The 23248-nt window shown below is 41.3% G+C and overlaps 6 protein-coding genes across 9 annotated transcripts; 4 read left to right on the top strand and 2 right to left on the bottom strand.

The window, feature by feature from the left end:
• Window positions 1-50: 50 nt before the first annotated feature.
• Grasp65 (Golgi reassembly-stacking protein 2) lies at window positions 51-1661 on the top strand. The gene is made up of 3 exons (XM_088035558.1): window positions 51-269; window positions 325-451; window positions 502-1661. The coding sequence occupies exons 1-3, from the start codon at window positions 207-209 to the stop codon at window positions 1482-1484; spliced, it is 1173 nt and encodes a 390-aa protein (XP_087891684.1). The 5' UTR covers window positions 51-206; the 3' UTR covers window positions 1485-1661.
• Window positions 1662-2214: 553 nt separating this feature from the next.
• On the bottom strand, window positions 2215-8137 carry LOC148175560 (sperm-specific sodium:proton exchanger-like). The gene is made up of 12 exons (XM_088036992.1): window positions 8084-8137; window positions 7807-8038; window positions 7728-7742; window positions 5450-5711; window positions 4640-5407; window positions 4414-4596; window positions 3839-4369; window positions 3311-3792; window positions 3018-3266; window positions 2700-2973; window positions 2410-2655; window positions 2215-2362 (listed from the first exon to the last, which is right to left on the bottom strand). The coding sequence occupies exons 1-12, from the start codon at window positions 8135-8137 to the stop codon at window positions 2215-2217; spliced, it is 3444 nt and encodes a 1147-aa protein (XP_087893118.1).
• A 449-nt stretch (window positions 8138-8586) lies between these two features.
• Window positions 8587-13481, top strand: mib2 (E3 ubiquitin-protein ligase mind bomb 2). The gene is made up of 9 exons (XM_088036759.1): window positions 8587-8910; window positions 8957-9124; window positions 9230-9401; window positions 9447-9748; window positions 10164-10312; window positions 10359-10574; window positions 10645-10819; window positions 10872-11654; window positions 11709-13481. Exons 1-9 carry the CDS (start codon window positions 8853-8855, stop codon window positions 12680-12682), a joined length of 2997 nt encoding a protein of 998 aa, XP_087892885.1. The 5' UTR covers window positions 8587-8852; the 3' UTR covers window positions 12683-13481.
• A 248-nt stretch (window positions 13482-13729) lies between these two features.
• Window positions 13730-18515, top strand: Cad96Cb (protocadherin Fat 4-like Cad96Ca). 3 transcript variants are annotated; one of them, XM_088035229.1, is made up of 6 exons: window positions 13730-14002; window positions 15334-15423; window positions 16153-17381; window positions 17430-17887; window positions 17933-18194; window positions 18243-18514. In XM_088035229.1, the coding sequence occupies exons 2-6, from the start codon at window positions 15345-15347 to the stop codon at window positions 18327-18329; spliced, it is 2115 nt and encodes a 704-aa protein (XP_087891355.1). In that variant the 5' UTR covers window positions 13730-14002; window positions 15334-15344; the 3' UTR covers window positions 18330-18514. The 3 variants fall into 3 exon arrangements, with proteins under 3 accessions (XP_087891355.1, XP_087891354.1, XP_087891353.1); XM_088035228.1 differs by lacking the exon at window positions 13730-14002 and adding an exon at window positions 14031-14267 and having other exon boundaries at window positions 17936-18194; window positions 18243-18515; XM_088035227.1 differs by lacking the exon at window positions 13730-14002 and adding an exon at window positions 14031-14267.
• A 13-nt stretch (window positions 18516-18528) lies between these two features.
• LOC148175557 (uncharacterized) lies at window positions 18529-19697 on the top strand. The gene is made up of 3 exons (XM_088036991.1): window positions 18529-18890; window positions 18938-19188; window positions 19234-19697. The coding sequence occupies exons 1-3, from the start codon at window positions 18769-18771 to the stop codon at window positions 19695-19697; spliced, it is 837 nt and encodes a 278-aa protein (XP_087893117.1). The 5' UTR covers window positions 18529-18768.
• MBD-R2 (PHD finger protein MBD-R2) lies at window positions 19695-23100 on the bottom strand. Of its 2 annotated transcripts, XM_088035226.1 has the most exons (7): window positions 22219-23100; window positions 21887-22166; window positions 21669-21836; window positions 21406-21620; window positions 20713-21360; window positions 20241-20637; window positions 19695-20174 (listed from the first exon to the last, which is right to left on the bottom strand). In XM_088035226.1, the coding sequence occupies exons 1-7, from the start codon at window positions 22952-22954 to the stop codon at window positions 19733-19735; spliced, it is 2886 nt and encodes a 961-aa protein (XP_087891352.1). In that variant the 5' UTR covers window positions 22955-23100; the 3' UTR covers window positions 19695-19732. The 2 variants fall into 2 exon arrangements, with proteins under 2 accessions (XP_087891352.1, XP_087891351.1); XM_088035225.1 differs by having other exon boundaries at window positions 20241-21360.
• Between the last annotated feature and the right edge of the window lie 148 nt (window positions 23101-23248).

Genomic DNA, 23248 nt, shown 5'->3' with positions numbered 1-23248 from the left:
AAACTTCACTTCGTAAGTTGATATTGGACTATTTAGGGACTCTTCATTGTTAATAACAAGATGAATGTAAAATAAAACGATGATCTTGACCCACTTGTGACATTTCGTTGTTAAGTTGGCAGCGATTGTCGAACTGTCAACGTCATTGTATTTTGTGGTTATGGTGAAATTTGGGGTGCCACGTAATTTTGAATGAAAACGCGACCATGGGGAATTCAGGAAGCGTCGAAATTCCCGGGGGAGGAACAGAAGGTTACCACGTACTTCGGGTAAAATTTTAAACCTTGTATCTATTGTATGTCCAGAACTGTCTTTTTTTTCTAGGTCCAAGAAAACTCGCCTGGTAGCAGAGCTGGTTTGCAAGCTTTTTTTGATTTTATAGTGGCAATCAACGGAACAAGACTTGACCAAGACAACGACACTTTGAAACAGATTCTAAAAAATGGAATAGGTATTTTGTATCACATAAACTGATTGTTTTATAAGACGTTCTTTTTCTAGGAAAACAGCTTCCCATGACTATCTATAGCAGCAAAACTCAGAGCGTTCGTAGTGTGAATATTGAGCCGAGCGACACGTGGGGTGGCCAGGGGCTCCTGGGCGTTAGTATTCGATTTTGCTCCTTTGAAGGCGCCAATGAGAATGTATGGCATATATTAGAAGTGAATCCCGACTCGCCGGCGGATGCCGCGGGTCTGCGCTCCTTCACAGACTACATAATAGGAGCCGACTCTGTCCTTCATGAAAGCGAAGATTTATTCGCACTGATAGAAAGTCACGAGGGGCGAAGTCTCAAACTTTATGTCTACAACTCAGTTGACGACTCATGTAGAGAAGTTACCATCACGCCGAATTCCTCTTGGGGCGGTGAGGGCGCAGTAGGTTGTGGCATCGGTTACGGGTATTTACACAGAATCCCGGTACGGGGTAATCCACCCCCGAAATCAACGACCCCTAGTTTTAACCCTCCAACCATTGTGCCATCGACTTTATTTCCTGAGAGCAAACCCATCGAACCGTCCCCGATTTTGGTTACAAGTAACGACGTTGTTGAGCCACCGCCTGTGATTTTTACCGCCCCCAGTGCGGTGTCCACGTCAGTTACTTCAGTAGGTGTGAATTATTCAGTCAACGTGCCTCCGCCGTCATCAATTCCACAGTTTTATGTTACGAGTCCATTGTCTAGTGTGGATCCTAGTATACAGGGCGTTCCAATGTACACAGTAGCGCCCACTGCTTTTGAGCAACCCAGTAATTTTCCCATAAACACGACGCCTAATTTGGCCGCTTATAGTTACCCACAACCAGTGTTTCAACAGTTTGCGCCTTCAGCGCCTGAAAGTCAACAGTTTCCACAGATCACTTCGCCTCCTGTGGGGGTGCAAAGTTTCCAACCCTCGCAACAACCTTTGATTTTTGACCCCACGATCGCTGCGAGGTCTGCGCAACAGCTGCTAAGTGGGAATAACAGCACCGTTAGTTAGATTATTATTGTTATTATTTATATTGTATTAGAAATTATATTTCTAAAACGTTAGAGGACTTCATATTAATTTCTGAGGTCGCACGGTATTTCAGGAACTTTTTTGTAAGAAAGAATTGTCGTGCAAAGTGGCATGTAAATAACTTTTTAATAAGATTAATAAAGACAAAAAAAGTGACATATCTTTAGCTTTTTTGGCGGCATTAAAAAACCTTCAACTTCTACTCAAATAAATCCAAGTTCAAAGTTTTATATTTCATCAACCACAAAAGAAGTGGGTTAAAAATGGCGGAGGCGCCGGCTTCAAAAGACTAAAATTAAATCGTTTTTACCAAACTGCTTTTATCTAATAAAGAAATGAGGCGTTGATAATGCTCTCTCGATGTCCTCGTCAACATTTTGCTCCACATCTTCCTCGTTCTTCGATTCTTTCTGAGATACTACGTCACTTTCGTCCTTTGAATACCCAGACAAACTCTAACAACAACAATAATTAAAAACTAGATTATTAAAAAAACTTCTTACATCTCCAAAGAGACTCACAAAACTCCCTTGACGATTACCAGTGTTAACCTGAGGCGGTCGTGGTCTATTTGGTCTTCTCTTTTTATGAAGAGTTGGACGACGTTGGTGCATGCGGTGTCGTACTGTATGTAGTAAACATTCTGATGTCTTAGTGTGAATCTGAAACAAGAGCTTTAGATTTGCAATTTTGCTGGTAGCGCTGACTGTCATCTCACCAATTCGCAAGTTTCTTCAGCTAATATCATCACGTCGTATTCATCAATATCTCTGATAGGGATAATCAGAAGTCTAACTGGAACTTCGGTCTGGACATTCATTAAACTATTTCCCGGCAAAATCAATTTCTGCACTGTCCTATTACAACAGTTATTTTGTTTATTTCGTCTTTATTATTTACGAACCTCGGTATACAACACGGCGCCACGTATTTGTCTCTAGTATTGAAATCAATAACAATTCCTTCGATGAGCACGACATCCTCAATAAAATTGGTAATTACAAAACTCTTGAACTTTATGATATCAGGAACAAACGAGCGCTCTAACGCGTATTTGACATCATCAACGGAAGTTTGATAGTCTGGAAGCTCAAGCAGCAAATGAACTGCGATTCTCACGCTGACTTCTTTCCAGATTTTGTTCTCCAGCCTGAAATCCATGGTCTTTTAAACACTTGACTTGTGGTAAGTCACCCTATAATGACGTCAGAAACTAGTTCCATAGCTCCTCTTAGAACAGATGTGCTCAAGAAGTAAGCTTGACTGTAACCATCTGATGTTATGGTACAGTTGTAAGGTCTCTGAGTCAAAGTCCCAAGTTCCCCGATGCAGTTTCCGGAGATGATGTGTTCTGAGTACGATTCTTGGTACTGACCTTCAGATACATGGTCAACGATGGGAAGTTGTCCGAATTGCTTGAGTCGTGTTATCATTCTTGGAGTGGGTTTGTAGGTCAGCGTCACCAGACCTAAGAATGACTGATTGAAACACGAAGAGAGTTTTCTTGGATACCTGTCACGACGATGTAGATGCCTTCAATAACAGCTCCTTCCTCGACAATAACATCGCCATCGTCATACGTTTTCACCGCCACGTGGTCAAAGAGGTACTCAATCACCGCTTGGTTTTCAGCCATCCAAGGCACTTCCTTGAAAATGACTTTGGGAGGACTCGGATCGACCCTCTTAATCGAATTGACTTGTTTATACAACGCACTTAACGAATGCGAAAGTTTGTGGTACTCGATGGTGTCGACCCAACCTGTGGAGACCCACGTCAGCCCATGATGGTACCTGCAGACTTACCAGAGAGCTTCAACTGATCGATGGCTTCCATCATGCTCTGTAATACCATACGGATAACTTGCGTAGTCTTGACGGTGATGGCGATCCATGGTCGCTCTTTCTGCACTTTCCTAAGAACATTGTTTAAGATTTCCCATTCATTTTCAATCAGTGCTTTCATATCTTTCCTTGCTTTTTCGTTTTGAATCATGCGTGGAAGCATCAGAACGACGTCTTTTTCACCAAAAGCGTAGCATTTCACGAGTTCGAAAGTGAACGTCATGTCGACGTCTTCGCGTCGGTTCAAGAACGTGATGATGTCTGCATAGAATATGTCGAAAACTCGTAAAAGTCGGATAAAACGGAACAATCCGCAAATGTCAAACGCTCTATTGTGAGCTTGATACTTTAAGTGCTCGCCTGAATATAGGGCCACGCAGTCATCTTGGGTTCTTAAAATCGAGCCTATCATGGCGATAAAGTCGGTGACGTTCCAAAAAGACCTACAACTTTCCAGTGATTTAACGACGAGAATTCATTAAACAAAACCTAAAGTATCTGCGAAATCCATGCGAAAAGATGTGAATCCAAGAATAAGCCATTATCTTCATAACGAATTCAATGACGTAGACAACACAGAAAAGTAACTTTGCTGTGTAGATAAAATAATCCACTCTCATGACGTGCTCTTCATTTTCATGCAGTGAATGTAGGTATGTGCTGATGAGGATCAAAATGCAGTGGATTAAAACTACCACTAACATGACTTTCTCAAAAGTTGGACATTTTAGAACGATGTTGTAACAAACACGCCTCCAATATGTTCTCGGTTTTTTATGAATCTTCTGCTCACGCTTCTTCGCGATCATCTCGCCTCGTTTCCTCATAAAACGTTTAAAAGTGTTCTCTTCGTACAGTTTCTTACACATATCTTCGATTTTAATGACGGGAGTGTCGGAATCCATCGCGTAATCAACAGCCTCGTTCAAAATCTGCGCGACTTGCTTGGACATGGTCCCGTTTTCATATTGCCGCGAGTATGACATTTTCTTCGTCTTTAAAGCTCTCCTTTGCGACTCTCTAAAAAATCAAAAATTACATGTACAACTTCGGAGAACACAAACCTCTTCATTTCAGTCAACTGTTGAGCCGTCAGTTCTTGCTCCACGTCTTTCTTGCAATCGTCGCACCAGGTAACGTGGTAGCTCGGAAGATAATTCTCACCTTCGGCCTCCATGGTTATCTTGTATGGGTGTTTCATGGTGGTCACTTTGATGACGTACGGCCAGTTGACGTCATTAAAAAACCTTAAGAAAAGTCACTTTAACGTAAAGAAAAGTCGGTTCTCACCTGTTTAGTTTGAAAGTAGTCACACATCGTTTTTGTCTCGCTAAAATATACTTCATGCAAGTATTCATGTTTGAGTTCTTCGCAAAGGAAATCTCCCTCAGTTTCATGAAATCCAAGATCGATCTCATGAAAGTACCGTTGATGAGAGTTGAAAACACGTACACTCCTGTGGTGTAATAATATATGATTGCTAGAAAATCTTCTTGGAGTCCCTGTTTGTAAAACGAGTAGAAATAAAGCAGACTTATCGGCCCCTTGATGCCGCCACAAACACAGATTACCATCTCCTTCAAACTCATGCCAGGACCCAGTCTTTGGAGAATTGGTAAGAAAATGAGAAAACAGAAAAGTCGGACAGTGTAGCAGATAAAGAAAATGATTACCACAGCGGTGAACTTCCCCCACGGTATACGTGGTACGATATGAGTAGTACACAGGATTAAACAGTTGACAGTTATTATGGAATTTACAATAAAACCCACCATATCCCAGAAGTTGGTCACTAATCTGTTCATATTTTTAGGTAAGTATGTCCGTTCCAATCCCAGAATGATGCCCACAGTGAGCATTGCAATGGCACCACAACCAGAGGCGTAAATTTCCGCGAATGAGTAAGTGAATAAAGGAACGGCGAAACACACCAATAGTGTATGCAGTGGTTTTATGCATATCTTTCGTAACAAGAATCGCCCGATGTAGCTCATTAACAAACCTACGAGTAGACCTACAAGAATTGACAGGTTTTCTTCCTTCTTATAGACAAACTTACTGCAAACAACCATTCGTAACAAGACTAGGACAAACTGGTACCAGTAGACCAAAAATCCGTGTTCGTATCCAACTACTGTTTTGTAGATTATATCTCCCAAAAGAAGAGTTATGAGGGCGTCTCCGTCTATGAGAACGCTGACTTGTCGCGTCTGCATGGTCTCTTGCCTGAGCATGGAAGTTACTATTTGGGGACTCAGCGATATAGTGGCGAGTCCTAGCAAAAGTCCGTGTCTGATATCAAAAGTAGATTCCACCGAGAGGACTGCAATCAGTCCGAAGAGAACGCCAGCAGCCACTTCCACTGAAACCACAGTGATTTTCAATCACTAATTTTAAAGTAAAAACGACGTTTAATACCTTTGTATTATATATCATTCGAAAGAGGAGCTCGAAATCTATCTACTGGCCCAATTTAAGATCGATCAAGCAAACGGTTTACGAGTTATGGTCAAAAATAAAAAAATTGAAAAATTTTCATCGTTTGAGTCGCAATTTTTTTTCGCGAAAAATCGACTACCGAATTTTGGACTTTTAAGCACTTTTTCTAACGTAAAATGAGCTGTGAATAACGATGGCGCAAACCGCATCTCAATATCTCTAATAGTTTCCGAGATATTTAACTTTGAAAATTGGGAAAAATTAGAAAAAATAAAAATCAACTATCCGAAACTGTGATCGGCCATAACTCAGTTATTTGTTGTCGGATCTGAATTCAAATCCCAGATTTGGAATCTGCGTAAAATTCTGCGTTCACTGATGTATAATAACTCAAGTTTACTCTAAAAAACAAGCGAGATATCGATATGAGAAGTTTGGCCATAGTTTTAGTCATGAATTTTTGCGAAAATTTGCAAATTTCGACTTTTGGAAAATCTAAAAACGATTTCTTATGTAAAAAATCGCGAGAAAAACGATGCCGCAAACCGAATTCCAATATCTGGAATAGTTTCCGAGATATCGAGCATGAATTGTTTCAAACCTTCGAAAATTTGACCCTCTGGCGACAACCCAAAATTTCAAACTGCCATAACTCGGTTATTTATTGACAAATGTTAAAAATTTATCATATTTTTGGATTCAGCGTGAAATTCTGCGTAAAATGAGACCCAAGTTTGTTGAGTTTGCTTAATAAATAAATGAGGTATTGGCCAAAAACTGTTTTGAAAACATCATTTTAGGGTGATTTTCAATCAATGTTTTCAAAATGAAAATGACGTTTAATAGCATTGAATTATATATCAGTCGAAAGAGGAGCTTAAAATCTATCCACTGGCCAAATTTGAGATTTATAGAACAAATAGTTTGCGAGTTATGGCCAAAAATTAAAAAAAATGAAAAATTTTCATCGTTTGAGTCGCAATTTTTTTTCGCGAAAAATCGACTATCGAATTTTGGACTTTTAAGCACTTTTTCTAACGTAAAATGAGCTGTGAATAACGATGGCGCAAACCGCATCTCAATATCTCTAATAGTTTCCGAGATATTTAACTTTGAAAATTGGGAAAAATTAGAAAAAATAAAAATCAACTATCCGAAACTGTGATCGGCCATAACTCAGTTATTTGTTGTCGGATCTGAATTCAAATCCCAGATTTGGAATCTGCGTAAAATTCTGCGTTCACTGATGTATAATAACTCAAGTTTACTCTAAAAAACAAGCGAGATATCGATATGAGAAGTTTGGCCATAGTTTTAGTCATGAATTTTTGCGAAAATTTGCAAATTTCGACTTTTGGAAAATCTAAAAACGATTTCTTATGTAAAAAATTGCAGGAAAAACGATGCCGCAAACCGCATTCCAATTTCTGAAATAGTTTCGGAGATATCGAGCATGAATTGTTTCGAACCTTCGAAAATTTGACCCTCTGGCGACAACCCAAAATTTCAAACGGCCATAACTCGGTTATTTATTGACAAATGTTAAAAATTTATCATATTTTTGGATTCAGCGTGAAATTCTGCGTAAAATGAGACCCAAGTTTGTTGAGTTTGCTTAATAAATAAATGAGGCATTGGCCAAAAACTGTTTTGAAAACATCATTTTAGGGTGATTTTCAATCAATGTTTTCAAAATGAAAATGACGTTTAATAGCATTGAATTATATATCAGTCGAAAGAGGAGCTCAAAATCTATCTACTGGCCAAATTTGAGATCTATAGAACAAATAGTTTGCGAGTTATGGCCAAAAATTAAAAAAAATGAAAAATTTTCATCGTTTGAGTCGCAATTTTTTTTCGCGAAAAATCGACTATCGAATTTTGGACGTTTAAGCACTTTTTCTGACGTAAAATGAGCCGAAAAAACGATGGCGCAAACCGCATCTCAATATATCTAATAGTGTCCGAGATATTTAACTTTGAAAATTGGGAAGTTTACCAACTCGTACGAAACTCACCAACGACTCCTAACATCAGAACCTGCGGAAGAGTTTTAAAAAAAACGTTAACGTCAATACAAAAAGCCATGTTAAATGTAATCGTTGAGAGATAGATAAAAATCATTTCGTCCCCGCTTTCATACGTTATACACCCAACTGCGTGTACCATGTTATGGTTGTAAGCAACAATGCCCCATAAAACACCGGCGTATATAAGAACAATCGTATATGGAGTTGGAATGTCATAAATCTAGAAAAAAATCAAACGGAAATGGGTTTAATTGTTTTAACTTACCAGAAAGAGAGCATAAACGAAGAAACCGATGTAAATTAAAATCCAAGTCCACATCATGCGATGCGATCTATGGAAAAATGGGTGGTATTGTGGTGTAATGTCCAGGTCTTTTTCTTCTAGAAGGAGCTTGTGCAGCACGCACATAGAAAGAAATGTTACAATGATGCCGAGGACTATCAGTTTATTCACTTTGTGCTTCATTTTGGTACAAGTTAGAACAAATTCTCTTACGGTTTGAGTAATATAAACAATTTTTTTGTCACTGGTTGCCTGGATTTAAAAACAAAAATGAGGAAAAACTTTCATTTGTTTTTTTTCCGGTCCCGGCGCATCCACCATTATTATTTATTATTTTATAAAAAATACCATTGTTTTCTTTTATTTTTAAATAAATAAATTTATCAATTTGAATATATCAGACTGTTCCTGTTCGTGAAATGAAACGAAAAGATTTCAAAATAATTTCGATGTGGGATCGACTTTACCGACCGCGGGCCAGTGCTGCCACCTCCACCCTATCTCAAAGTCAAGCACAACCTGTCAAAATAACAATAATAAACAACTTTCATCGCAACAGTTGAACCACAATAACGTGAAATAACGTAAAGTGCACAATTTGGTCTATTTCTCAATCACTCTGTAGAACCACAAGTGCATGTGCAGTGAAATCGCGAAATTCTCCTCGTAACAAAAGTGATGATGCAGGGGTTATTACACCCCTAAAATTGGAATGGAATAAATTAACTCCAACTTCCAAACAAATGTTTTAATGTTGACGCCAGGTGTTAGGATTGTTCGTGGACCCGACTGGTCTTGGGGCGCTCAAGGTAGAGAACACCAATGTTAGGTTATGAGTAATTGGGAAATTTTCAGATGGGGGCGAAGGTTTCGTTGGCACAGTATGCGAGATCGGGAAATCCGGGAGTGTGGGGTCACCTGATAAAACAGTGGTGGTGCAATGGGACAACGGAACGCGTACAAATTACCGAGTTGGGTATTTGGGGAAATATGACCTTCGTGTCATTGACAACGCGCAGATAGGTAAATTAAAAAACAGCGATAATTACTCGACTTCCGAAAAAACGAGGAAGTTGGTGCAATCTCATAAATTTCAACCTTGGGGCTAATTAAGACTTTTTATTTTAGGTGTAAAACATCCCAATATAGTCTGTGACGGCTGCAAGAGTCAGGGAATATGCGGCATGAAGTACAAGTGCAACGTTTGTTACGATTATGATCTCTGCTACATGTGTTACCACGGCGATAAACACGATCTTAGTCACAGCTTCAAGAGATTTGATACTGCCACCGCTTTGGGGTTGGTACAGTTCTGGCTGCTATATCCACTAATGACTGTTTTCAGGGTTGATTTACCTGCGCGACAAAACGAGAGAAAGTGCGAACTTAAAGGCATCTTCGTGGGGGCTAAAGTTGTAAGGGGGTACAACTGGGAATGGGGCAACCAAGACGGTGGTGAGGGGAAAATCGGACGAGTCCTGGATATCCGGGGTTGGGACAAGGAGAGCAGTCGTTCTGTAGCCAACGTCACTTGGTTATCTGGATCTACTAATGTCTACCGTTTGGGGCACAAGGGGGATTGTGATATCAAATTTGTGGAGCCGGCGTCTGGGGGGTTTTATTATCCTGAGCATCTCCCAGTGTTGGGTAAGTTGTGAAATACTGCAAAAGTGTTCACCTTGCAAATTTATGAAACAGACCAGTTATTTTTCCAAGTGGCTGAGTTTACTGTACTTTCATGTACGGTAATGATGCCTTTTTATAAATTAAAATCACGTGAATAATTTTCTAATTCAGGTCATATCACATATTTTTTTATAACTAAGAAAGTGTGAATTTCGTGTAACGTAACACGTGTCGTAACTAAAATAAAAAACAGCCTTGAAGTAGTACCCGGACGAAAAACGTGCGTCTGTGATTAATCGAGTCTATAATAAAAACAAATGAAATTTACACAACCTTCTAGAAAGTCTTTCTACGCCTTGATTGAAATTGTTTTTGCTCTCTCAACCGAATCGAATTTCTTTGAAACAAATTGACCGGAAAACAATTGTTCATTTAGGTCACAATATCGAGCAAGCTGTTGCTCGTCCCGCACGATCCGGTCCTCCGCCGTTCAGTGTTGGTGACAAAGTCAAGGTAGTGGTATCTGAAGAACAGTTGAAGAGCATGCAGCAAGGACACGGCGGTTGGAACCCCAAAATGGCCGAAGTAATACAGTTCTTCTGTGATGACATTATTTTTACTCGTTTTTTAGTACATCGGGAAAATTGGCCGGGTCCACCGAGTGACCGATAAAGGTGACATTCGAGTGCAGTACGAAGGGTGCCATAACCGGTGGACTTTCAATCCTGTCACTCTCTCCAAGGTCAATTCGGTGGCGGTAGGAGACATAGTGTGTTTGAGAACCGACATTGAAAAAGTCAAGGAGTTGCAGAAAGGTCACGGCGAGTGGATAGAAATAATGAAAAATGTAAGTATCTACGACATGCGTGGTAGATTCCACCGCCCATCTCGACGTGAAATTAACTCGAATTTTCTAGTCTCTGGGCAAACTGGGGAAAATCCTGAAAATTTACTCCGACGGCGATTTGAGGGTGCAACTCGACGGCCACGCGTGGACTTTGAACCCTCAATGTGTGCGAATAGTCCCCGGCAGCGCAGCGGAGCTCGCCAACACCATGCACGCGACGCAGAATCAAAGACAAGAACCATCCAGTTAGTATTGCGAATTTCTTCGATTTCCTCAACTTTATCTTGTTGATTTTAGTGGAGTGGCCCCCTGCGAACCCTGCAGACAACCAAACAAACGGCGTGGCAGATCAGCTAGTTAGAGCGGCGGCACAGGGACACTTGGAGACTGTCCAAAGACTGCTAGAAGGGGTGTCACGTAACATGGTGGACATGAGAAGTGGCGGCAAAACTGCCTTGCAAGTGGCGGCGCATCAGGGTCACGCTGCTATAGTCAGACTGTTGTTGCATGCGGGGGCGGCAGTCAACGCTAGTGACAACGATGGGGACACGTGTCTGCATTACGCGGCTTTCGGAAATCAACCAGAGGTTTTGGACTTGCTCATTAAAGCCGGTTCGGAGCTGAACACTGCCAACCGCAGCGGCTGCACTGCCCTCCACATCGCCGCCCACAAGCAACCGGCGCGTTGCGTTCAAATCTTATTATCGGCCGGAGCTGACCCCAATTGTACCGATCTGTACGGCGACACGGCTTTGCACGATGCCATCGGAAAAGACAGTTACCAAGTGATAGAACTCCTCTGTGCCGCAAGTGGCATCGATTTCACCCTCAGAAATAAGAGAGGATTCAACGCGTTGCATCATGCGGCCCTCAAAGGCAAGAATTTTGCAACGCGGAAACTTCTAATGCAAGCGAGGCAGCTAGTGGACGTGAAAAAGGACGACGGTTTTTCGGCCTTGCATTTGGCAGCCTTGAATGGACACAAAGAGGTTGTCGAAACGCTGGTTCATGTCGGACAAGCTGATATTAATCTGAGAAACAATCGGAATCAAACTGCGTTGCTTCTTGCAGTGAGTCAAGGTTAGTCGGTGTGGTTTGGTTCGATTGTTTTTTTTCAATTTGTTGTGTTTGTAGGGCACTGCGGAGTCATTGAGCTCTTAATCAAACTTAAGGCTAACATTAATGCCAAAGACGAAGACGAAGACACAGCTTTACATTTAGTTCTAATCAAAAAAGCGCACCTCAATGGAGAAATTCGCCAAGAAGACAGCCCAGACGTTTTCACGATCTACGAAAGTATTAGTCATATCTCCGAATTTCGATTGGCCATCGCTATAGCATGTTACCTCATCCAAATGGGCATAGACTTGGACGCCCTCAACAGCAAAGGCCAACCAGCTCTGAGCCTCCTCCAAGAGTCCAGCATCCAAGAACTCTTAAAGAGTTACAAGCCAAACTTAGATAGCAACCAAATCCAACAAAATACTCAGGAAACTTTGGGTTTAGAATCTCTAACCTTGAACGAACCCCGCCATTCCATGGACGGTTACAACCTAACCGACCACACCCCCAAACACAGCCCCGCCCGAAACCTCACCAACGACGAATCAAAACGTAGAAGCAGACGCGAACAGAAACACGATAAGATCTTTGATGCCGGCAGCACCTCCCAGGAGAATTCCCCTAATCATAAAAACCATTACTACCAGAACGAGATCGTCACCAGCAAACCCGTCGAATGTCTCGTTTGTTCCGAGCTATCGGAAGAAAACGTCAGGTTAGAGCCGTGCAGCCATAAACCGGCATGCGAGGACTGTTCTTCCCGCATGAAAAAATGCTTACAATGCGGTTCGATCGTACAAAAACGCATCACAAAAGACGGCAGAGTCATTCCAGCAAAGTCGCGACAGCCGAGCGCCGAAAGAATGAGATACCTAGAATGTAAAATCGCGGAAATCGAAGAGAGTCATGCTTGTAGTATTTGCATGGAACGGAAACGAAACGTCGTGTTTCTTTGCGGACATGGCACTTGCTCCAAGTGCGCCGATACACTCAAAACGTGCCACATGTGCAGAAAAACCATCACGAAGAAAATACCTATTTATTAAGCTTTTTTAAAAACGGTTTAAGCATGTTGTAGATTTCGAGACGTAATGATTTGTTTTTCCTGCAGCGGGTTTTTATAGGGGATTCACAAACTTTATGACAGCTATTTATAATTCCTTTTCGTTATTTTGAGTTGAAGACTGCATTTTTACACATCGAACTGGTACACTTTTTGTCATTGTAAAACGGATTCGAACTAATCTATTGAACTACTAACAGAACGTCATCACTATAAAGTAGGCAAATGATTAAAGGTGCCGTTATATTTAAAAGTAAAATAAAATAAATAGCCAAGCTATGCCAGCGGCACACTAGACTCATAAAACACGAAATTTTAGTTTCTCGAAGAAAACATTGTCAAAATTTTATGTCATTGTTAAGCCGACAGTAATAATCATTACGCCTACTTTCTTCATGTTTCAAATCCAGATTTACACAACTAAATTTTGACTTGTTCGGCCATCACTGTATGCACAACAAATATCTAACTTATCTTTTTGCGGGAAAAACAAATTATTGTTGCCATTCGGGACAGTTATATAAATATTTTGCAATTATAGTTGACCTTTTTAAGCATGAAACTCAAACAGTTCAAATTTGAAATTCGTACGAATTGACTACAGATCCTCGAAGATTGTTGGCAGTTATTTGTGCGTCAAGGGTTAGTTTTCGTTATGTATATTTATTCCTTTACAACTGTGATGCATAATTTTTCGTTATCATAAGTAGAGTATGTTCTCGAGTAATTAAGGTGTATAACTCTTTATAAATTAGACTGAGAATAAAAGATTATTTAAAGTATATTTTTATTGACCCCGGAAGACCTTGAAAACGAATTACTTTTCCGTCCCCCTCGCTACTTTATCTATCAATAATTCACCACGGGAAAACGGTCTAATGATTCACCACCCTTCTTGAATAAATTTATCTAATCAAGTGAAGTAAGCGTGCATTTTTTAATGTTGCAATAACAACCCATAAATATTAATATGTGCAAGAATTAACAAAAATAACTGTCGAACAACATTTTTTCCACAAGAAATCCTCCTCCTCCACCACGGTGAATGCACACAGAACAGGTGCACGCAGTCACTTGTTTCATTTCAACGCCAACACTGGTGGATCCGCCACCGAAGAAGTAAAGTGCCGCTTTTATTTAAACAAAAAAAGTGTAGTCATAAATAATCAAGTTTAGTCAGTTTTTCGAAAAATGCAGGGGCGGCTTCACTCCGAACCCTTTTAGTGGTGTGGTGTTATTTATTACGGCAATCAACATAAATGTGCTCTAGTTGTTAAGGAAACCAGCGAATCAAAGTGGCGTGGTAAGTAACTTCCGTGATTTTCAGTTGTTTCGAAATTTTACGCAGTGCTATACTGGTAGACACAATGGGTGAAAATAGAGATTTTTATCAAGAGATTGCTAAATCTGCACAGGAGCTTTAGTTTTTACTTAAAAAATCAATTAGATATGTCGAACAATGCGGCGTTTTTCGGCGCGGATTACCACACATGGGCTATAATGGGAATAATTGTCTTACGTGATTTGTTATTAATTATTCGGTGTGCGCTAAGTGGGAACGATGTCAGGTATGCTTTTGGCTATTTTAAGTCGTCTTTAGTTTTATTAACATTAATTATCGCACTTTGTTATTAAAGCTACAATTTAAAATTTAAATTAATAGCCAACAATCTCTTCATATCAAGATGAATGGACTAATCAAGAGCGTGTGAAGTCTCGTGTTGTCTCAAGTTCATTGTTATTTAACGAAATTTGGACCATTTCACGTTTTTTGTAGGTAAAGAAGTTAATAGAGCTGAATTTAACGAGAAAGTGTCTGGATTTATTATAATAATTGTATTTTGATGCAATCTGAATAAAATGTTCGTAACAGATATCCTGTACACTCTAATTTAAATTGTTTTAAACGGTTCGCGTGAAAGCAAAGAAAGTAGATTAGTTACATTTTATTTGGCATGGTTACGAAGGAAATGCATAGCTTGGGGGTCACTAAGAAAAATAAAAGTGCATAAAAGTCGTTGGATTACTATTGAGGTAATGAGTCATATTTACTTTATTCTTCACTAAAATGAAGCTTGGGATTTCCTGTTTATGTAAATACCGGCAATAATTATCTTTTTGTGAATATGTAAGTCTTTCAAGGTCTGTAAATTAAAGAAAAAGTACAATGGTTACAATTATGAAATAATTATGAATTTGCGGTGCAAATCTAATCAAAATAACATCACTTACATCACTTTTTACCACTTTCTAGTTTGTATTACGTGATTTTCATTATTTTGGAAAAAATTAGTTGGTTTGTGCAGATGCCTAACTGCCAAGAAAACATCTCTTAGGCAACGATTTCCAAATCCACAACTGTAACTTTTTTCTTTCGGTTTGTTTGATGCAGGTATTTTCAAAGCTAGCGGCACTTTCTAATCAAAACATCTCAATCAAAAGCCCATAAATCTTCAGTCGCTTCAAATTAATTCTGCAAATCCTTTCACTTTTCAGGAAACGACAAATCAGAATTAATTTTACAGCCGCAAACAAATCAGGCTAATTACCGATCGATTTCAGTATCCATAAATCAGCATCTCTTGTTAGAGGGAGAAAGTTTTTGTTAAAATGTAAAAATTTGTCTTTTTCCAGATGTCGAGACGATGTCCATCAAGTGGTACAACGCCTATCTTAATGCCCTTTGGGCATTTACGCTGGTTCTTCATCTATGTGCAACTCAAGGCAAGTGTGAAATTTTTTCAACCTACTTCATTTCTGCTACTTATTTATTCATAGATCGATTTAATTCAGGAAGTAGAGTATAACTAAGTCATGGGATGAAAAGAGCAAAGCAGACTTTGATGTCGTTGTTATGTCTTAAGTTAGCACCTGTTGGTGATGATGAAATGCAGCCAAGCGGAGGATATCCACTAGCGTGGTTCCTTCCTGTCTTATTTATTGTCTGAGAATCATGAGTCGACTTTGTTAACGTTTTTTCAGGTTTTGGCAGGTTGCGTAAAGTGTAATTAGGCTTTCTTAATTGCTAAAAGGGTCGTTCTTATTTAATTAGAGGCTTTGGAACGAATGTAAAAATCTGATCCACTTTCCAGTCACGATCCACACATTAAAAGCCGCCACCGGTGTTATCTCAAGACATTTCTTAATAAATCTCTTTTATTATACCACGAAGGTTCGTCAAAAAATAACGCCACAAGATGCAGTTATCAAGTGAAACTGAATTGAAATTAGAATGGCTGTAATTATGCGATCACAATCCCAAGAAAACAAAATTATTTATTTATTTAATTTATTTCTACTTTTACTCAGTGCATGTGTTTTAACTAGCTCGAAGTTAGAAAGGAGTAATTTTTAATAAAATTTCTGCGCCGAAACTGACCAATCAACGATCTGTCATTGACCCGTCAGCCAACCATTGCCGTTTAGACTAACCGCGAAATTTGAAATCCCCAGGTTTAAACGACAACCGCTGCTATTTGGAAAATGGAGCGTCTTCTGAAAACTTCTTCGTTTCGGAAAACAACTCAGTGGGTTCCATCATTGGTCAAGTCAGAGTCCATGGAGACCCTCGTCCGGGTGGTACCATCGCCCTCCACCTCAAAGAAGTCGATAGTCCGGTGGGCATTTCCCCCGGCACAAAGAACTTAACTCTCCGCCGAAAACTCGATAAAGAAGGAGTTGAAGGTCCGTCTTCGGTCTTCATCAACTTGATATGTGAAAGGGTGCACACGTTGGACCCTGGTTTTGTTATTCCCATCAATATACGGGTGACGGACGCGAATGATAACTCTCCTGTGTTTATAAACGCTCCGTATGTGTTGAATATTTCCGAAGTTACGGTCGTAGGGACTAGAGTTCTGCAGGGTGTTCATGCCGTGGACAATGACCAACAAGGTCCGTTTTCTAGTGTTAAGTATTCGGTGTTACCAGGCCCCCACTCTGATTACTTCGAGTTTGAAAATGAGCTCGAAGGAACGTTAGTTCTGCGGAAACCGCTGGACTATGAAACCCTCAAGAGTTTCGACGTTAACATCCGTGCTCAAGACCATGGAGAGCCGCCAAGGAAAACCGATACGGTTCTAACAGTTCACGTCGTTGATGCCGATGATCAAAATCCGAGATTTTTAGATGATCGGTACACTGCAGGGGTTCCAGAACCACCGAAACGTGGAAGTGTCTTACAGGTCAAACCGAGAGACATCAAAGCCTTCGACCAAGACCTCGGCATCAACGCTGTGGTCTATTACACTTTTAACGGAGTCGGGACTGATTACACCTATTTCAAGATCAACAGAAATTCGGGGGCCGTCACGTTGGCGAGAGACTTGACCGACAGTGATTTGCACCATCCAGCGACGTTGGTAATTAGAGCCACGCAGCAGGACAACCCGGATCGTTACGCTTTGGCGACGTTAACAGTCTCGAGAAATTTAGATAACGGAATCCGATTTCTGCATAAGACGTTTTATTTTAAAGTCCCGGAATCGACACCCGTGGGGGCGATCGTGGGGGCTTTCACCAACAACAGACCCAACCAAAACTTGAGGTACTTTGTTTCGGAACAGAACATTCTTAAGACTTTCGCAATCAACACGAAAGGAGAATTATCGCTACGAAAGAAACTGGACTATGAAGAGAAGTCTGAATACAATTTCAAAGTCTTCGCCACTGATGGAGTCACAGTATGTTTACGTCTTGTGGTTCTCACTCTGTTAGTAATTTTCTTTTAGAACGATTCCAGCGTGGTCAACGTCACCGTAGGCGACATCAACGAATGGGAACCCCGATTCCGGTACCCTCATTACGAGTTCTTTGTCACCGGTCAACCCAACGAGCTCATCGGTCGGATAGAAGCCGCCGATGGCGACAAAAACGACAAGCTCACCCTGACTCTCACCGGAGTCAACGCCTCGAGTTTCTTCATCACTCCTACAGGAGAGCTACGTCTTCGGGAGCCCGGGACTCACAAAGGAGTCGCTAATTTAGCAGTCGTAGCCGCTGATAATGGGAATCCTCCCCGCAGAGCTAGTGTCCCTGTAACCGTCCATTTCCCGGAATCCGGCGAACTCGCCGGTATCATCTCTTCGCGAGCTAATAGCGGAGGACCTCTTCTTTTGGCCGGGCTCGGTGCAATCCTCTTACTTTTAGCCTTCGTCATAGCACTGTTGGTTGCCTACATTTGTAAAGCGTAAGTAAGACGAGGCGATGGTGACGATGTTAAAAGAAATTTTAGCAGGAAACGATCGCCGACAACGGATTTACCGTCGTTGCAACCGGAAAAATCGCAAGCCACTCCTGCGATGACCGAAAGGATGAAGAATCCGATGTTTGGAGGTGTTAAGTCACCGACGGCGACTGCAATGGGTGGGATTCCCACCGATTTGGTCAAGACGAGGATTCCCAGTCCGAAGGTGCACCCGGCGCCGCAACCCCCAGGATGGCAGGCGTCGGCGTCTTCTACGAGGACGAAGAAGTTGAGTTGGGGCGACGATAAGGTGAGATCCAGAAGAGGTGATACAATATTTTCACCGGTTTTTTTCCAGACTGACTCGGATAGCACGGACAACATAAATAACATTGACCCGACACCGAAGCTCATTGATAACACAAATTTAACTGTTTATTTTTAAGTCTGTATGTATAGGAAAGAAGTAGAAAGTGTAAAAAGTACCAAAATACATTTTTAGTTTGTCGTTTATTTTGTGTTCACTCTGTATATATGCCAGTGCAAACTCTTTCCGGATCATTGGAACTCCCACGAAATCCGGACTTTCCAGTGGCGTATCTTCAAAATCTAGGTCAAGGGGTCATTATACCGCGCAACAAACTTTGAAATAATATAATTACGAAAAACAAACCAAAATAATACCCGCAACGGCCAAGTAAACACAATTAATATTAATGAAGCAACACGTAATCACATAATAGCCCCCTTGTGTTCCGAAACATTTAATTGTCTCCAAGAGTGGAACAATTTCCAAAAAAATAAAAGAGAGAGTTTCATTTACATAGTATGATTCACAGAAATCCACGCTTCATTCGAGCTCGAGGTACCAGCAGAAGTGTGCCATGAAGGTTCTTGTCCTTTTTCTCTTAACAGTTTATTCGAGTGACTGCGAGTACTTGAAGAATGAGACCATCGGGATTTGGGGGTCGCTACTGGAGGAATGGGCTTTGACTGGAAACCACAGGTAAGTCTTCAACCCTAAAAAAAACAAGACGACAATAAATTTTGCAGGGAGCAACGCGTCATGCAGTTACCGCCAGCGAAAGACGCCTATGTCATGGAAGAAGACCGAGAAAGTAAGATCTCTCCTGGAAAAATCGTCTCGAATTCTAAACCTCCAGGACGACAGGTCTCCGAAACCGACTTATACCTTTTAGGAGCCATAGAAAAACTCGTCTTTAGAGCCGACTTCTTGGAGAAACGCCTTCGAAGAGTGGAAGAAATGTTGTATTTTGTGATGGCAGGAAACCGCGTGGACAGCGGTAAGTTCTTCGCTATCCACAACCAAAAATGACGATTCTTTTCAGAGCCATGTGCCGACAACTTTACGCGTGTCGGGAGTAACTGCTACTACTTCCACAGTTCCGCGGGACGAGAGTCCGACTGGAAGGCATCAAGTAAGCAGTGTAAACGCATGGGGGCTGCTTTGGCCGAGTTAGAAACCATCGAAGAAAACCAGGATGTCATCGCGTATATTCAAAGTAGCGCGCATTTGAGAGGGAAAGATTTCTGGACCGGAGGGTTAAACCCCGGGCTTCTCTGGATTTGGAGTAACACCGCACGTCCTGTCGGTACAGGAGACAAGAAACCGAACATTCCTGGAGATGGGCGCTGCTTGAAGTTGGCCTACGATCCAGCTCTTAGATCCTATATGTATAAAGGAAGCGACTGCTCGGTCCGCTTCGGCTACATCTGTGAGCTGCCCGAAACCACTTCAAGCAACGAAATTAGGAGACTTGGAAAAAACAGAAGGATCCTCAAAGACGAATGAATCAAAACATTTTAACGTTAAATAAATTATTACAACTATAACGTGGTTAACTGACTTAATTCTTGTAACTTGTTCAGATCTCGAAGTAACATGTTAATCGTCTGTCTAGTCCGCGGGTAATTTTCATCATCTTCATAGACCGGAACATCTTCAAGAAGTTCGATTTGTTTCTCAAAATCGTCGAGTCGTTCCTGTACCAGAGACTGGGAGTGAGCTATGTGCTCCAGAAGATTAACCCGACAATCGGCAGAATCGATCGCAGCTTCCGGTTGTGGGATAATGGGGGCTTGCAGCGCCTGCAAGTCTTCGTCTTTGGTGCTCTTTAGGATCATCATCAACATGGAGTCGTCGTTCTTGGACTCGACTTTCACTTCAGTTTCCATAGGTTTCTCGTCTTCGCTTTCACCCGTCTTTTCCGGCAATGGGAGCTTTTCCCACGGTTTGGACCACAGGTACAGTTTTGGATGGTTTTTAGTCCTGGAAAAGTACACATAAGCAGGGATGCCAACACGTTAAGAAATTTCAACGCCTCCATCTACTTACTCTGCTATCTTCAATTTAACTTTTAACGAGTTGACAAACTCCCTCAATTCCACAAGCCTCCCAGAAATGTCATGCGATTTTTTCAATTTTTCGAATCTCTTCTTCAGTAGTTCCTCATCTTTGGTATGAAACTTGGCGGTGGCGAGGATTCCATGTTTCAACCAGTCCTGATCATGAAAATATTTCTTAGACATTCTTTGTTTTGCCGGATTTTGGCAAATCCAACAGACGTATTTGTCGGGAACTTCACTCTCTTGTTGGATATTGTTGCAGAAAGCGTGCTGCCAACATAAACACAAGTCGCACTGAATCATGAGCCCGTCTTCTTCGCCGAAGGCGCACGTGCAATTGATGATCTCTTCTTGTTTCATTCTTACAATTTTGATCACCTTACCACCTTCAATAATAACATTATTAGGTTCTGGAAGTGGCGATGTTTCTTGTGGAATGTACGTGTTTTCGCGTTCATTACCTTTAGGACTGTCGACTGAGTCGATCAATCCCCGCTTACGTTTCAAACTTGATTTTAATCTGTTAGTGACGCCTTCAGATTCTAAATTTTCTTTTTTCTCGGTCCTCACAACGGGTAAGAGAGTTTTTATTCCCGTTGGAGGGCGCGTGCTACTTAGAGCTCTCAAATTGAGATCTTCCCGATGAGGAATACCTTCAGACTTGTTAAGAAGATCTTTCAATTTAATATCTGGATACATGTTAGAAGGAAGACCGGCAGGTAGGGGTCTGACTGAATCATTTTCATTTGGTTTGGTATTCAACAACTTAATTATCTCGGAGTCTTTACGAGCCGGTAGTGGAGATTGCGGTTTATCTTCCATCTGAGGCGACAACGGCAATTTTGAAGATCGCAACGTCGAAGACTTCTGCACGGGCTTGACGGTCGGTGGCTTAACACTAGGCGATTTATCAAGGGATTCGCCCACAGTTCTAGCGTACGCTAGATCAGCCACGTTTGGTGTCGAGTCCAAGAACTTTGTGTACTCGGGGTGATAATGTTTCACGTGCATCTGAGCCAAGTTCTCTTTGCGATACGTTTTTCCACACCCTTCGATGGGACACTGATACGCGTTATCCACAATCGGTATCTTGAGAGAGTTCTTAGTTTCTACAAAAGAAAGTTAGTCATAAAGAAAGAATGTACATAACTTACCTTCTTCTTCAGTGGCTAATTCCGGCGTTTCTTCTTCTACGTTTTCTGCGGGTTCTTGGACAGGGCGAGATGGTTCAGGGTCCATATCTCCTCTCTTCCTGTTGCGGTGTCGGTGAACGCTAAAGTCGAACATTGACCAGTTGAATTTCATCAGTTTTGTTTCTTCCAGGTAAGACTTCACTTCAGCGCGAGTGCGAAATCTTCGGTTGTCTGGGCTAAAGTAAACTCAGATAAAGTGATTGTGAGTAATTCAAGAGTCAAACCTGACTATTATGGTGTCCCATTTCCCCGCAGAAGCACCGTGAACCCTCTGCGCCAGATGCTTGGTCCAACCTACAGGCAACCGAGGATCAGGAACAATAATAGATTTTCTAGTGCCTTCCTGGGCATCTATTGAGGCTTCAACTCCCACAGGCTTCCCTCCTTCCCACCTAGAAAAAAAGACGTCAAGTTCCCGTTTTGAGACTTTGAAGCAACGTACTGTGGAACCCATGGCTCGAAAACTTCATCGCTGTCAATCGGCGGTGGGGCCCGTACTGCAGGAGTCTTGGGTTCTTTGGGTTCCGCGACGTCTGAACGAGGTCTTTTTCCAAATAGTTGAGCAATGTTGATTTTCCTCTTCTTTTCCCTTCGTTCTTCTTTTGTGCTTTGTACAGGGTCAAATAAAGGTGAGGACTGCATTGGGCGGCCTTCAAACTTACACATGCGATGAGGTTTCAAAACTTTGACAAAGCCATCATCAAATAACACTTCATATGTATCTATAACAACATAAAATCATTTATCTTATCTTAATTTGATATTAGCTATTACCATTATCTACGATTTTGGTTACAGTGGCTGGGAATTTCCTGGCGTCGCTCCATGCAGCCTGACAGCGTTCTCCTACAGTGTACACCTCTCCCAGTCTCTTAGCAGGTGTGGGGGTTGACTGGATTGGTCTCAACCGTGGGCTATCCATGCAGATCCATTCTTCATGCTTGCTAGGACTGTTTTCAAAACGGACCAATACTTCATTTTCTTCATAGTCTTCTTCAACCACACGCGCGGGAAACCAAGCGTTGTTATCCATCACCTCAATTCGCGAATTTATCGCAAAATTTATAGCCCCGTTAACATTCACTTTGATTTTTTCTTTCCCTTCTTCTGGTTTAGCAGCAGTGGGCACATTGACAGCCTCTTCTATAGCGACAGATTCTTCTTTAACATCCTCTTCATTCTCTACCTCCTCTTTATCTTTCTCACCGTCGGATTTCACGGTAGTCTTGATAGCTTCTAGCTTTGATTTATCCCAGGGAAAAACACTGGGAAGCACTCCTTGCCGCAGCATGTACTTCTTACCTTTAAAGTTGCAGAAATCCATGCGGAGAAAGTGTCGGGAACAAACGTAGATGATTTTGGTGGTTTGCTTGTCTTCAGGGATTCTACATAGAGAGATCCATTTGGGGCGAATATCGACGTGCATCGGGACTTTATGGAATGTTACTCCCATGTCTTCCGGTCTGTTGGAATCGGACAAACAGCCCTCTACACCGCACTTGCGGCCCATTGCACTGAGAGTTGGTTTTGCGGTCTTCAGGAAAAGTTACGCGCTGGTTTTACACATTTGTTATGCAAAAAGACGCAAAAACGCACATTGACAGATTAATTGTTTTTGAACATCTAGTGACAATGCTTGGTGTTTTTACAGGCGCCAACATGAGAATAATGAATTTCCCAACACTGTATGTTGGAAAAATCTATAACTTAAACGGAAAAAATAAGAAAAAACAACTAATGACTTTCTTTTATAAAAATTGAATCTTTTAGGTGATAAATTTCCAGTAAAATACTCTCTTTGAAT

The sequence above is a fragment of the Gnatocerus cornutus genome, chromosome 5 (genome assembly GCF_029298725.1).
Source record: "Gnatocerus cornutus isolate USDA-ARS CGAHR chromosome 5, icGnaCorn1.1, whole genome shotgun sequence".
NCBI classification, from domain to species: Eukaryota; Metazoa; Arthropoda; class Insecta; order Coleoptera; family Tenebrionidae; genus Gnatocerus; species Gnatocerus cornutus.
Note: the sequence above shows the minus strand (reverse complement) of the source record. Positions and strands in the feature narration are given on the sequence as shown.

What these genes read in the sequence shown, in the direction of transcription:
- Grasp65 (XM_088035558.1), top strand. Translation starts at nt 207, where the DNA reads ATGGGGAATTCAGGAAGCGTCGAAATTCCCGGGGGAGGAACAGAAGGT. An exon ending in AAGGTTACCACGTACTTCGG is followed by an intron (nt 270 to 324) that starts GTAAAATTTTAA and finishes TTTTTTTTCTAG; the next exon opens with GTCCAAGAAAACTCGCCTGG. An exon ending in GATTCTAAAAAATGGAATAG is followed by an intron (nt 452 to 501) that starts GTATTTTGTATC and finishes TTCTTTTTCTAG; the next exon opens with GAAAACAGCTTCCCATGACT.
- LOC148175560 (XM_088036992.1), bottom strand. Translation starts at nt 8,137, where the DNA reads ATGTGGACTTGGATTTTAATTTACATCGGTTTCTTCGTTTATGCTCTC. An exon ending in TCGTTTATGCTCTCTTTCTG is followed by an intron (nt 8,039 to 8,083) that starts GTAAGTTAAAAC and finishes ATTTTTTTCTAG; the next exon opens with ATTTATGACATTCCAACTCC. An exon ending in CATCTACATCGTCGTGACAG is followed by an intron (nt 2,974 to 3,017) that starts GTATCCAAGAAA and finishes AGTCATTCTTAG; the next exon opens with GTCTGGTGACGCTGACCTAC.
- mib2 (XM_088036759.1), top strand. Translation starts at nt 8,853, where the DNA reads ATGTTGACGCCAGGTGTTAGGATTGTTCGTGGACCCGACTGGTCTTGG. An exon ending in GGATAGAAATAATGAAAAAT is followed by an intron (nt 10,575 to 10,644) that starts GTAAGTATCTAC and finishes CGAATTTTCTAG; the next exon opens with TCTCTGGGCAAACTGGGGAA. An exon ending in GCTTCTTGCAGTGAGTCAAG is followed by an intron (nt 11,655 to 11,708) that starts GTTAGTCGGTGT and finishes TTGTGTTTGTAG; the next exon opens with GGCACTGCGGAGTCATTGAG.
- Cad96Cb (XM_088035227.1), top strand. An exon ending in TCATCTATGTGCAACTCAAG is followed by an intron (nt 15,424 to 16,152) that starts GCAAGTGTGAAA and finishes TGAAATCCCCAG; the next exon opens with GTTTAAACGACAACCGCTGC. An exon ending in GTTGCCTACATTTGTAAAGC is followed by an intron (nt 17,888 to 17,932) that starts GTAAGTAAGACG and finishes AAGAAATTTTAG; the next exon opens with CAGGAAACGATCGCCGACAA.
- LOC148175557 (XM_088036991.1), top strand. Translation starts at nt 18,769, where the DNA reads ATGAAGGTTCTTGTCCTTTTTCTCTTAACAGTTTATTCGAGTGACTGC. An exon ending in GCTTTGACTGGAAACCACAG is followed by an intron (nt 18,891 to 18,937) that starts GTAAGTCTTCAA and finishes TAAATTTTGCAG; the next exon opens with GGAGCAACGCGTCATGCAGT. An exon ending in AGGAAACCGCGTGGACAGCG is followed by an intron (nt 19,189 to 19,233) that starts GTAAGTTCTTCG and finishes GATTCTTTTCAG; the next exon opens with AGCCATGTGCCGACAACTTT.
- MBD-R2 (XM_088035225.1), bottom strand. Translation starts at nt 22,954, where the DNA reads ATGGGCCGCAAGTGCGGTGTAGAGGGCTGTTTGTCCGATTCCAACAGA. An exon ending in TGGGACACCATAATAGTCAG is followed by an intron (nt 21,621 to 21,668) that starts GTTTGACTCTTG and finishes AGTTTACTTTAG; the next exon opens with CCCAGACAACCGAAGATTTC. An exon ending in ATTAGCCACTGAAGAAGAAG is followed by an intron (nt 21,361 to 21,405) that starts GTAAGTTATGTA and finishes TTTCTTTTGTAG; the next exon opens with AAACTAAGAACTCTCTCAAG.